Source organism: Chiroxiphia lanceolata, chromosome 3 (assembly GCF_009829145.1).
Source record: "Chiroxiphia lanceolata isolate bChiLan1 chromosome 3, bChiLan1.pri, whole genome shotgun sequence".
NCBI lineage: Eukaryota > Metazoa > Chordata > Aves > Passeriformes > Pipridae > Chiroxiphia > Chiroxiphia lanceolata.
The window spans coordinates 21,184,125-21,197,810 of NC_045639.1; the positions used below are offsets into that span (position 1 = coordinate 21,184,125).

The 13,686-nt window shown below is 35.5% G+C and overlaps 1 protein-coding gene across 1 annotated transcript in view; it reads left to right on the forward strand.

The window, feature by feature from the left end:
- The window catches only part of LOC116783619 (usherin-like), a 238,386-nt gene that overhangs the window by 46,207 nt on the left and 178,493 nt on the right, over nt 1-13,686 (forward strand). The window contains 1 exon segment of the mRNA XM_032681273.1: nt 2,326-2,425. Within this exon segment, the coding sequence (XP_032537164.1) occupies nt 2,326-2,425 (100 nt within the window).

Below are 13,686 nucleotides of genomic sequence, written 5' to 3' on the forward strand. Positions count from 1 at the left end.
CAGTATTTCTTTCTCTCTTTGCAAACTTTTAAAATTAATCATACTACAGAAAATGAGCATTACCAGTTGTTTGAAATGATCAAGGGTAACATAGTGGTAGATATTACAGAATCAATACTCTGTTGAGCCAAGGTTTTTTGCAAATTGAAGCAGCTAGAGAGTTGCCCTGTGTTATTTGGAATGTAACAGGTTTCTTTCAACCACTGCAACCTGAATTGCATCTTCAAAGCCAGTGGAGCTTGTACATGGTTTGTTATGAAATATTTCTGTTGGGGAAAAGAAGGGTCTTTCAAGCCACCTAAATCCAACAACTAAGGTAAACTGTTTTTTGTTCTTATAAGCCAAAGAGTTGGAATAGGTGTCCTCATGTTCAACAGTCCTTCAACATTTTATGACTCATACTATACTTAGTTAGAAGATGCTTTAAAAATGCAGATGTATGCGACAGATTGATGTGCACAGGCTTTCAGTTCAGAAATGCATATGTAGAAGACACATGTACTTAAACAGTTTTTGCTACAATCTGTCAAAAACAAAGTCAGTTGAGGACTTCCTTTTCTGATCAGTGGACTGTGATTAAGTGTACTGTGGCAATGATGCATCTCGACACACAAGTGACTTTGTTGGACAGATGCTGTATGACCTCAGGCATTCAAGTTAGCTAAATAGTCTCGAGGTATGGCGAGGGGAGATTGGGTAATTTTGGTTTCTGAAGCTTAAACAAAAACTAAGGTGAATCTAAAGGTCGAGTGTTGTTTCAATTGTAATAGGTGTATTTCAAAATAGTTCCTTATGAAATAGAGTGTTAGGGAGTCAACAATGAAAAAATCTGGCAAAGAAAAGTTCTTTTGGCAACAAAATGCACTCAACATGTGAAAGAAATGTGTGATAAGCTTTGTTTGGAATCTTAATATTCAGTAGCAAAGCTGAGTTTTCAGGCTGCGTATGAAAGTAATGCCTGGTTATGATTAAAATTAGCTAAATTTATCCCCGCAAAAAAATAGAATTAGCCTTGCAAAATAGTCCTCTTCAACCATGTTAGCTGAGCGAAATTTTTATGGAAGTGAGGAAGTGAACTTTAGTATTTGTGTTATATCTGTAAGATTAAATAGCTTTTTTTGTGTGAGTTGTGTATGTAGGTGAGTGGCTTTGTTTTTATGGAAAGGCTTCATCAGGAAATATATTTTAAAAACCTCACCTCAATTTATATTTTTTTATAACCAATCCATTATGCAGAGTAAAAGCTCTGTAAGTTGCAATAAGCAAGTGTGTCTTTTCATCTCTGAAGACCTCGTGGAGTTTTGAAGCAACTTCGTGAAACAGTAGGGTGACAGATTGGAACAGTGAAGCAGCTGCTTTCATAAAACTAGATGAAGAAATTGCTATAATACTGTAATTGCCTTTGATTCTATTTTTCAGTTTTTCTGAACAGAATATTAGCCCGCATACTTTAGTGGTGAACAGTTTATTTTTTCGTTGATGAGAAGCACTACTTTTCCACTCAAAATCTGCCAGGATGCTGTGTTGCCTAAATGTATGAGAATTCCCTTTTAGAGGTTCTGAACAAAAGAAATGTCTGTTTTATGGAGAAGTGAAGGAAAGAAGCTGGATATTTAATCTTCTTATATGCTGTATGCATTAGAATGATGAATGGAGTGGATATAAAGATGCAACTCACCCTGACTAGTCCATGCACCCATTTTACCATAAATTCATTGTTGACCCCTTTTCTACTGTCCATAGCAATGTTCTTATCCCTTATCTGCTAGAATGAATGTAGCGTTTTCTCTGACCAACTCTAAACCTCAACTTTCAATATTGCAAATAATTAAAGACCATTTAAATAAAAGTATAGAGAATTAAATACTAGTTTTGCATATAAAGTGGGCTTAATGTTCTAGGTGTGATTCCAGATCACTCTTTTAGACTGTTAACTTTACATTCATATTTAACAAATGACATTATTCAGTTTCATGGGGTCACTGTGTCAAAATGTCTGTGTTAGAACTTTAATTTATTTCCAAAGGTTCTTTGGGCAGATAGGATGGTGTGTTAGAATGATTTAGTGTCTCCACTTTCCCATGTGGATTTTCAGGCTTTGAACGTAGCCTATGATGTAAATTTTGAGACTAGGTGGATTCAGCTGCTCTGTGGTGGCAGACTGAATGAATGGGACTCATATCCCAAATGTGGGAGGTTGACCCTCATCTTAAATATTGATGATGTCTCTAATTCTATCTCCTGACCAAAGTGACAATTTATCTGCCTCTCTCCTGTTAACTTTAATAGAATACATGCAATTGTGACCAAATTTTGCTTTGTTAGCATCCCATCTTGGAAAGCCCGATGGATTCTTATCAGATCAACAATTATTGGGTATAGACAAGACATGCCAGTCAGGGAACACGATAATTGAGAAGCTGGGGTAAGTTTTTTAAAGCTGTCAGCTGACTTCATTGGATCATAGGCTATTTTTTACTGCAAAATTTATTTTGCTGTGCTATAAATTAATTCACGTGTATCAGTGATGATCTTTGCTGTGGGACTGCTGACTTCGTATTTTAACGTAGTCAGGCGCTGAGTGTAAATTTCACTGACTGACTGCAAGTGCAGAGGAAATGAGTGGGTAATGAGAGCAGAGCAGCCAGTTCTTTAATTGAATTAAAAGCCGGGTGACACCAATGCAGACACCTGTCCAATTACAGACAGGCCAAGGTGTTTACCATTGCTGTACAAGCGATTTGAAGATGACAGAAATCTTTCCGCCCACAGATTAACATAATGAAGGAGAACAGATTACAGTGGATGCTGGCCAAACAGATAGGATGGCAGCTGAGAAAAAAGTAGTTTGCTGAAGTATGTAAATAAAATCTGTGCACTTTCTATTGCCTACCTATGCAGCACATCTGTTTCTTTGTTGAAAGAAAATAGGGCAAGAGTACATGTGAAGGAAAAACATTGATTAGGAAACAAACAAATGATTTTTTAATTTACTGCCTCTGATGAATGAATTTTAAACATAAAACTCCTTTTGCAAAAGGGCTTCTTTACTTGTTTGGGGGTTTTGTGGGTTTTATTCTTTTTTTCTTTTTGCAAATTCTCGCTGCCTTTTGCAAACCTGCCTGTGCAATGTGAACTCTGTTCTGCTGCAGGTGCTTTATATAAAACCTTTCTATTTTGTCAAAACTAAACAAAACAGCCCAGTCTCAACCTTCTACAGATACGGGCATCTTTCTGGATATGTCCTACTGCAACTCTCAGTGCCTGAAGCCATTGGTGACCCTACAGAATGTCTTCTATCAGAAAATGCAAGGAGCATTAATTCACTACTTTATAAGAAAAGAATGCTACAAGTGCTAAATGGACAAATAAAACTAAATTGCTTCCTAAAGCACAGCAGAGTGAGTAGAGAGGTGGCATATACACTGTACTATGCTCCTCTTGACTGAGAACTTGCAAATGTCACAGTTAGAGTATTTGGTTTCTGCTTCTGTTTATTCGCAGAAGGTAATTCCAATTGTGCCTTTTATAGTTTCCTGTGTTTAACCCTCTATGATCTGGAAATAAGTCTTATGCAAAAAACCATATTTTTTTAACTAATGGAATTTCCATGATGAAGAATTTAGTGTAGATTCCAGTACTTCCAATATTTTACAGGGATAGTAATGCCTAAAGGGGACATACAAGAAAGCTGGAAAGGGATTTCTTGTGAAGGTGTGTAGTGAAAAGACAAGGGGTAATGGCTTTAAACTAAAAGAGGGCAGGTTTAGATTAGCTGTTGGGAAGAAGTTCTTTACTGTGGGTTTGGTGAGGCAGTGGAACAGGTTGCCCAGAGAACTTGTGGATGCTCCATCCCTGGAAGTGTTCAAGGCCAGGTTGGATGGGGCTCTGAGCAACCTGGTCTAGTGGAAAGTGTCCCTGCCTATGGAGGGGAGTTGGAACTAGATGATCTTTAAGGTCCCTTCCATCCCAAACCAATCTATGAAAACATTGATATTTCCTGTTTTCGGCTTTTTGATGGCTCTTAAAAATATCTTCCTTCCGTCACAGGAAGACTACAGGGACATTTGCTTAGGTGGTGGCTGACACAGTGTTCTTTTCCTTTCCTGTCACATTTACTTCGGATAGTAAGATGTCAGTACAGCTTTCTGCTGTTAACTGGGGATTTGCAAAATCAAAGCTATAACCAGAGCAAGCAGATGCTGATCAGCTAGTTTTAGTTTAACATTGCTCTGAAGTATAAGTGATTACTTCTGAATATTCCTTCATGTGTGTGAGTGGAACTGCACCTCAGAAAATTCAAATAGAAAGATAATTACAATGCCAACCTTTGAAGTTTTTTGACTGATTGCAACAAAAAGCACAAACATTACTAATTGAGTGAAAGCTAGTCTCATATTTTCCATGTGAACACACCTGTTAGTAAACACAATATAAACCTTTACAGACTTTGATTGTTCTACTCAGAAAATAATGTATTTATTCAGTAACTGTTAACTTCCAACATCAAATTCTCCAGACCCTTTTTATGATTATAAAGGGCTTATGTGGGGAAAAAAGATTTTATTTTAATTAAATGTAAAGTTATGTTGTATTCTGTGTAGTAGCCCAATGACAAGTAGTAATAAGGACTAATTTTGTCTATTTGTTTGTGTACCTGTAATGCTGGGAGTTCTTTGAACTACTGGGGTTTTTTAAGCTGCTTTCAAAATTCAGTGTTGGACAGTTTTGAAAGAACACATTTTGCTGATATTTTATTTTTTTAATGAAAAACCACATTGATTTTACTAGAGAGCTGTGAGAGTCGAGGTGAGAACATGGTTTGAGATAAAACTTGAATTGGCCTTCTTTTAATTACTGCTGCATTTATATTTCTTATTACTTTATTGTTGGACCTATTGTTGGACCTGTTTGAAATGAGAGCTGCTGATGTTTCTGAAAATGATGGTAAACCAATTTTTTCCCCTCATAATTCTTCTGTATATTGATGTTCAAAATATTGTTTAAGTTCCTGAAGTGGTAAGCAGTGATTTATTGTATTTGCTATGACAAGGAACTGATTGATATGTGGGAATCTAGTAACTTTTCTTCACTGATATAAGCAGGACCTAAAATAGCAGAAGGTTACAGATCTTTTTTTCTTGTAAATGGTGTCATGTGAATTATGTTACTGTAGTAGTATAGCAAATGTGTGGTCTGAAGTAATGGAAGATAAGTGGAATGTTTTGTAAAAAAAGATTTCAATTTATGGATGAATAGGGGCAATGTTGGAGAGGAAATATTGAAAAAAATTTTTCTGGGAGACATTGAAAATTCCTTGGAAAAACAAAATCAATAACTGAAAAGACTTTGTGAGACAGGGACTAAGAAAAGAACTACTTTATTATCAGTTACATTAAAATATACACCTCAGTTTTGAAGCAGTATCTGTTACAGTGACCATAATTAAAGAAACTTAGCTGCATCTTTAGTATTTAAGATGGAATAAAATACCATATACTCTTAATTTATTTTGCAAAATTTAAGTCATGGATGATAGGAATGAAACCTTGAAATAATTTTCCTTTTCCACCTGTGACAGTGGAAGCCTGTAACAGAAGACTTTGTTACTTCTGTCTGTGTATGCATATAATCAGTCTGTACACTGTACATGCACAACACCTTGCTTTCTTGTGTTGCAGGCATATTGACAGGCTTGAATCCCTTCACAAACTATGCTGTAACCCTAACTGCTTGCACTTTGGCTGGCTGTACTGAGAGCTTGCATGCATTGAACATCTCCACTCCACAAGAAGGTAAAGTAATTTCAAAGGTCTTGACTTCCACATTTCAGTCATGAATAATAAAACAGGAGAAGAGCTAAACGCTGCAAAGCCATTTGCTGGAAAACCCCAACCTAATTTGATGACAAAGTGCATTGCCAGACCGTAATTGCTCCATTTTTTGGGGGGGTGCGAAAATGAATCAAACTCCATACCCTTTAATGACATGCATCTTTAATAGCTGTAATGCAGATTAATGGGCTTTTTAATTGCTGTTACATTGTTCATGCAAGAGCCTTGTCATTAATATGAAGCATCTGAAAGATTAATGAAAGCTTCCTCATTTTACTATGGCTCAGAAGTAAATCTAGAGACAGTCTGACTAAAAAGAATTGATTGTATGGCACAGTATGAAATTGAGAATCAAATGGTTGATTTCCATGGTTTCTTTTAACCACTAAACACCATCAATAGGCAACAATTATTTCAGTGTGATGAAACCACCAAATGCCGATTGAGTTATTTATTAATTGCTGTTCAGATTTTCCCTTTTTTTTTCTAAACACTTTCACAGGTTGTTGTGCTCAAACTAAAAGGTTATGAGTATAAATTAATGCTTCCTATGCTTACATTAAGAACAAGCCAGGAAGAAAGAAAAAATACATTCAGTTCTGACTTTAGAGACTAGGCTGATAAGTAATACACATCAATTACAGATGCTCCAAAAATATCAGTGACATATCTAACTTCATTCTCAATTAAACATGAAGTCCACATCTCCTGTTTCTATCCTAAAGCCATGTTAATCGAGTTAAAATAATCAGTTACTCCAAATCTACACCAGTAGAATAATGAAGATTTTGACATGTATTTATTGGACAGTAGTTAATCTTCCATGATGCAGAGTAGTTTTCAAAATTCCCTCCCTCCCACAGTTCTTTGTTTTATCTTCTCATGTAAACTAGGTAATAATACAGCACCAGTAAAGCAAATAAAATTTTGGCATGAAGTCATGTGAATTATAGCCATACTAATTAAAAGAATGCTGGTGTGTTGAATTGCTGCCAAAGCAGGTAGCCATGCAAGGTATTGTCTTGACGAGGGCAGTACTGAAGATTGCAGTCTAACACTGCTAGAATAGAGTTTTGTTGTGACCACATTAACAACTGCCAGCAGCACCAATCAAATCAGAATCCAATTACTCCCTCTTGGATGTTCAAAATAAACTGAGACTGTCTGGTGGCATTCTCCATGAAAAGGTGCAGCCTCTGACAACCAAATAGTTATTGGACCCTGTGATGTAAACATGAAATACAGTATTTACATATTTCTTTCTGCTGTGACATGTAATTAAAAATAAATTGTTTATGTCTTATTTTATCTGCTTAGTGAGTAAAGCAGGAATCCTTTACGTGTCCTATTGGAAAGGTTTAGGCAAGAGTAGATTTTTTCTTTTTCTTTCCCCCGCCCTTCCCCCCCACCCCAAAGATCAAATAAAACCATGGGGAACATGTGTTTTATCTCTCAGAAGAATTGAACAAAAAGTCAATGTGTGGAATTTCTATTTTTGGATGCTCTTGTTGCATGCTCTTAGTAACAATAAATTGGCGATACAGAAGACAGACACCATATCACACCCTCCAGCTATCCCTGTTTCCCTGTTGAAACATTCATTACTTTATATTGTTTTCACATTGCCAGCCACTGCTAGTTATTGTTTTAAATTGCTAGCACAGAGCTTGTAAATTACAAGATATTTCTCCCAGACTAAGGCCCAAGCTCTGCTCTCCTTGCGATATTCAGTGGGATTCCTTGTGCTTCTAATATATAACTCATTGGAACAGTGAAAGAACTCGACTTTTAAATTATTATGCATTGCCAACTTCCAGTATATTATATGTATAAAATCTACATTAAACAAACATTACTAAGTGTATTGAATTATGAAAAGTTTGAAATAAGGGGTAGTGCCTAAGAACACATTGCCTGCATCTGTGATTGGAATGATCCCTTTGTAATTAGGAATAAAAAGCATGAAGGAAGAGAAAATGATTTTTATTAAAAAAAGGACTACACTAAAATCATGTCCCCTCACCTTGCTCAGTGTTATCAAGCTGGAAAGATAAAATTATAGAAGCATTATTATTCTCCTAAACCCAAGGAGTATATCATCATCTTTCGTAGAAGTTTCTATTTGGCTAGGAATCCTCACATAAAATAGAAGGCTTCTCAAAATGCTGGCATGTTGCAGACATAAAATCTCTTCTGAAATTTCAGCTTTACCAAAAACCATTCTGGTAGTAGCTTCTCACCTAAATTCTTTATTATCCGTGGAAAGACAATATAATATAACGTTATGCGTTTTTTTCACCAGCCCCTGAAGATGTGCAATCACCTACAGCAATATCCTTTCCCACATTCCTGCTGATGAGTTGGAATCCACCCAAAACACCAAATGGTATTATTACACAGTATACTTTATATATGAATGGAATACCAGTTTACTCTGGAAATGGAACTAAATATGTTGTAAAAGGTGAGTTCTCTGCTAGATTGCATGTGTATCTCATAGTTGCTATGAATAATTGTATGATTAACCTCTTCTTATTTCAGAGGAAAAGAAATATAATTCTAAAATTGACTGGATGCACTTTAAACCCTGATGGTTTTATTTTTTTAAAGAGTCTTTCATAGAACTCTTTGTTGGGACTCACAGAAATTAACATCACCATGGATGGTATAGCTAAACCTTGTGCTGTATTGCCCTCTTTCCCAGGATCCGAGTCATATTTTTAATGATTTTGTAACATTTTGATCTCATACCATCTAGCTCTCTAAGCAAGTAAACTGCAAGATGTTGAAGACAAGATATTATGTACAGGTTTAATAGTTTTTTTTCCTGTCTTTCTTAGAATTCTTAATTAGAGAGACACTGCATTGCTTACCTGAATAGTCCATGTTTAATTAATTTATTGAATGTATAAACTAATTATCTGTTTTCTTCTGATATTAGTTATGCTGTGTGCCAGTAGCCAGGTTATATCAGTACTCTTAAACTATTGCATAGAAGCTAAATGTCTGTTTTTTGGCAGTACAGTGAAGCATGGTAATCTGTCTTCCTATTTTAATGTAATTGGTGTAGTTTAATGAAGTATCCAAATTATTTGTTCAGACATTATCCAAACAACAAACAAAATTAATAAAAACCTCAAGATATGGAGCTAGAAGTAGCATACTACAGCATAAGCACTATTCTGGACCCATCAGAATTTGTATACGTTAATAGGTACAAGTAAAAATAAAGCATTTAATACTGGACAACTCAGGGGGGAAAGGGTACCAAGACCCTACTTTCTTTGTAATGTAAGGCCTTAAAATTCAAAGCCATTTCTGCATCTTGAGTTAGTATAAAACATATTTAAAAATTCATATAGTTCAAATTTCTTTGCTTTGCACAGGCCATAAGCTACTGGTGTGGTGGGTCAGTTTTGACACTGAAAAATGAATCCAGTTAGAGAACCTCCTGAAGGCTGTTGATGATCGCTATAATAAATAGTGCACACTTTAAGTCAAACTTTTTCATTCTGTATTCAAAGGTAATGGATTTTTCGTAACCATAGTAACCTTAGTGTATTTCTGGATAAATACATGAGGTATATACATTCTGGTTTTATTTTTGAATATAAACTACCACATTATGTATTACTAATAATATGAAAAATAGGATATAGGTTAGCATAATGACAGCTCAAACAAGTGTGCATTTTTCTTCTGCAAAAAAATAAATATTTATCAAAAGTGCAGGTTCAATTAATTTCTCCCCATCTCCCCAGTTTTCTGGTATTCTCGCAGTGCCATTTATCTATTTTTTTTTTTTGCAAGATTTCCGTGAATCTCTCATTGCGATATCATAGCACCATTCTTAAAAATTTTGAAGAGAAAGTAGTTGTGCTTCCGATCTTATTAAAATCATTACTGAAAGCTCATCACAGGTGGTTTTACCAATGTGTTCATCTGCAACCTAGTTGTAAATGGGCAAGCAATGTAAAATATTTGAGGGAGTGTTCACCGTAATGTATTTTGGTTGGTCGGTTTTAGATTCATGTCTGATTGTAGTCTGAATTATAGCCAAAATGATGCTTATTGATAGAAATTATGGTCAAGTAACTTTTGGAATTCTTTGAAAATATAGAAAAGCATAAGTTAAAAAGGGTCAGGACTTGATTCCTCATGTTCTACCTCTAAATCTTGAGTGATATATCAGAATACATTCAGCTGAAGTAGTCGAAGGAAGTCTCATCTGGTTTGTAAGCTTTCTAGAGAAGCTATTTTCCTTCAATTTAGTAATAATTTATTTATTTATATTTTTTCTAGAATTTTTTATATTGAGCATTTCATGACTTCGATTTCAATTAATTTTTAGGCTGACATGGATGTAAGGAGACGAGAAAATCTTACATATTCAAGAGAGAAGGCAGGTGAATCAGATTGTGTTACTGTATGCAGTACAACACAGGAGGCACTCTTGCCCATCATTATGAACATGGTGTGGACATCAGTCTGTTTACTTTGGAACCATTTTATTTAGCTGCCAGTTTCGCACTCTGCCTGAGGGAGAAGTGGCAATGTGAGCCAGCAGGCTGGGATTTGGGTCACTAGAAATCCCAGTCCTTTTGAATCAAGTTTATTCAAGATCTTGCTTAGATCTGTATATATCTTTAATTTTACTTGATTTTTGCTTCCTTTCAGAGCCCAATATTTTCTATTTTTTGGGTTAGATTTAAAAGAGGTATAACATAATATTTTCTTCTCCCCCCCTCAGTTACAGTCTTATGGTGAAAAGTTGCAGCTTTTGACTTTTGAGTGTTATACAGGTCTTGGCCTTTTCCATATAATTATCCTTTTCTTTTCAGCATTTATGCTAGTGTTGTTGGTGACTTATTGCCTCAACATAGTATGTTACTGACCCTAAACAGAGAAACAAAGTTCATTGTCTCTGACATCTGTTTCTATTAATTAACCAAAATTATTTTCCTAATTTACTGACTATATGACTTAGTTCCTGACCAGTAGTTTATACCAAAAAGTCATAGATTCTCTCTGTGGTTTTGAAGTACTATATCTGTTGAAATGTGATGGGTTCTTAAACTTTTCTTTTTAAGAAGACAGCTAAAAATTTGTACTTTGCTGACTTTCATTTCAGACCATGGAAAGTGCAATCAGTTTAGGCCCGTACTAATTAATCCATAACTTGAGGAGGGATATGTTTTCTCAATACCACAGTTGCACATATATTGTTAGCTTAATTTCTGATCTTGACAGTTGTTGAGGGCTTGAAATACTCATTGATTTTCATGGAAATTCGAGGGTTTGTTTCCTCTAGAGGCTGAGCTGTAATTAAAAAGGAAACCCTTTAAAAGCACATATGGCAAATGGACACTTTACCACATTGAAAAGGGAGACCCATTAGGCATCCATCATCCATTAGTGCCTTTAAATATTTTCTCCATATTAACAAATTCAGTTTCTATGTTGTGAGTAATAAAGCACTGAAATGAAGCCAGCCTCTCTACCACAAAACCTGTGTTAACTGTCTGTCTCTGATTTTTCTGCTTCCCACCTTTATGCATTTGCTTTACGTGGTGTATGTTCTACTTCCTCATGCAATCTGGGTTGTATTTCACATTCTATGTTCCACTGAAAGCCTAATATCTCCAAGGGACAAGCGAAGAGGAAATAGTCCGGGATCCCAGATGAAACTTAAGCTGTGTGAATCCATGCCCCTGTATTCATGCTTTTGTTTCCTCTGTGTGTGAGTGCAGAAGCTCCTGTAAGCAAAACCAACATCTACAACTCAGGAGAATAGTTGCAATAGGGTTCTGCTCCCCAAACCTACATACCTTGCTGTTCTGTAGATGACTAGCAGCTGTGAGGTGATGGAGGAGCTTGTACAGGTATCTTAAGAGCTCTGACCTTAAACATAATGCTCTTAAAAAGGCTTTTGATTTTAGGAAAATTTGAGTTGATTTTTCCTGTGGAGAGGAAAATATTCTTCTCATTGAACCAAACACTCACAGATAAAACTGAACCTTCTACTTTGAAATGTGAAGGTTTCTTCATGTAATTATTTAAACAATATTTTTAATTTTATGCAAGGTATTCCTTCTTGTTTTTTCTTTAAATTAGTCTCAAAAATTTCTTACTTGCCTTAGACAAAAGAGCCAATAGAGTGGGTTTTATCCTAAGAAGTATTCAACTACAGTGGCCTGAGCTGATGGTGCAAATACCACCAGCAGAAAAGTGATCTAATAAATGCAGAATGTGATGACATAAGCAGAGACAGTGATGCTTAGATGTGACCCAAGTGCCAAGTTTTATTTTGGTGGAAACCTTATTGTTGTGAAGAAACTTCAGAAAAAAAGATTAGAACAAAATATTCCCCTCTTCTTAAATGCTGAGGATTTGATGGGCTAAGAAAAGCTATTAATTGCTTAACATGTTTACAAAGGGAAATGACTTGACAGACACTTTAGAAAACAAAAAAACCCAAGAAGTATGAATCTATCCTTGCACTGAGCTTGGCATTATGGATGTATGTCTGCATTTGCTGCAGCAGTTGGTACTTGACAATGTTAACAAATTGTGTTCGTATAATTTTCCTAGCAGAATCTAATGGTTCTCATCATGAATCTTTAAAGGGAAGATGTTCTTATTAAGACTCAGCTATATGAAACTTATTTTTCTCTACCAACCTGAAAAAAGTGTTTCCAGTTTTTCAGGAAAGAGATCCTGTCAACTATATTACAAGGACAGATCCTCAACTGAGTTAAACAAGAATAGAGTTATCCTAAATTACATGCCCAAGAGTTTATAAAAAAGTGTGACAGAGTACTTTGTACCAGGTTTCTGGAAAAAATATTAAGTAGAGCCTTGGTAAATGTGAGAAAGAGCTGTCTTCACAAGTTTTTTCTGAGAGCATGAACTAACCTTTGGCTTATTCAAATTGTTATTTGACCTGAGTGTGGAAAGGCTGATCCTACAAAACCAGGTTAGAATGGGAGCCTTGTTTTAGTGTGAGGAAGAGACAGATGTTTGACATCTGTTCAATCAGGGCTTAACATATCTGAACTTAAAAAAATGGGAGAATCCCAATTTAGTACCTGTATTTTTTTATGGTGCTCTAACCCAGGAGTGATTATAGTACACACTATGCACAGCCATGGGAAATTACTACATTTTACTGAAAAATTAGAAGTTTTTTGTCCTTTTTATCCCTATGAATACTACTGCTTGTTTTAAATGATAGATCATGGCAATAAAAGCAAAATCCATCATAATATCCATATTGTACTAATTGCCAAGTGAAACAATTTAAGCAAGAAAATCCACCAAATTGTACATAGAAGATCATTTCAATAAGATGTATCACTGCTAGAAGCTGAATCACTGAGAAGAAAATCCTTATTATGTTAGGTTTAAGATGTAGTTCTTGTGATTACTTTTCATACAGTTTTCAGCTATAGCAATGTTTAAAACCAACAATTTCCATCCTTAAGGATTTGCATTCCTTTGTTTTAGGTCCTGCTCAAAGATGACAGGCAGCTTTTGCCTTAAAGGACAAACAATAGAAAAATTCTGTAGTCCTCTGGTACGAGTTTATTTCCCATCTTCCAGGTTGCAGTGAAATACATATAAATAACAAATGTACCCAGTCTGTTCTTTCACTAGAGTGTTTTGGAAAGAGTTGTTTGCTATTCAATAAAATGTTAGTGCTAGATTTGTGTATATTATAACCTTGAATGTCACAGTTGCTCATTTTCTTGTGAAGCAGAGACTTCTTTAGCACCATGATGAGCAATAAACACTAGTCTTCACCTCTTCTTGGAGAGGTTATTGGAATCTATCTGAAATGTCTTGCATGTAA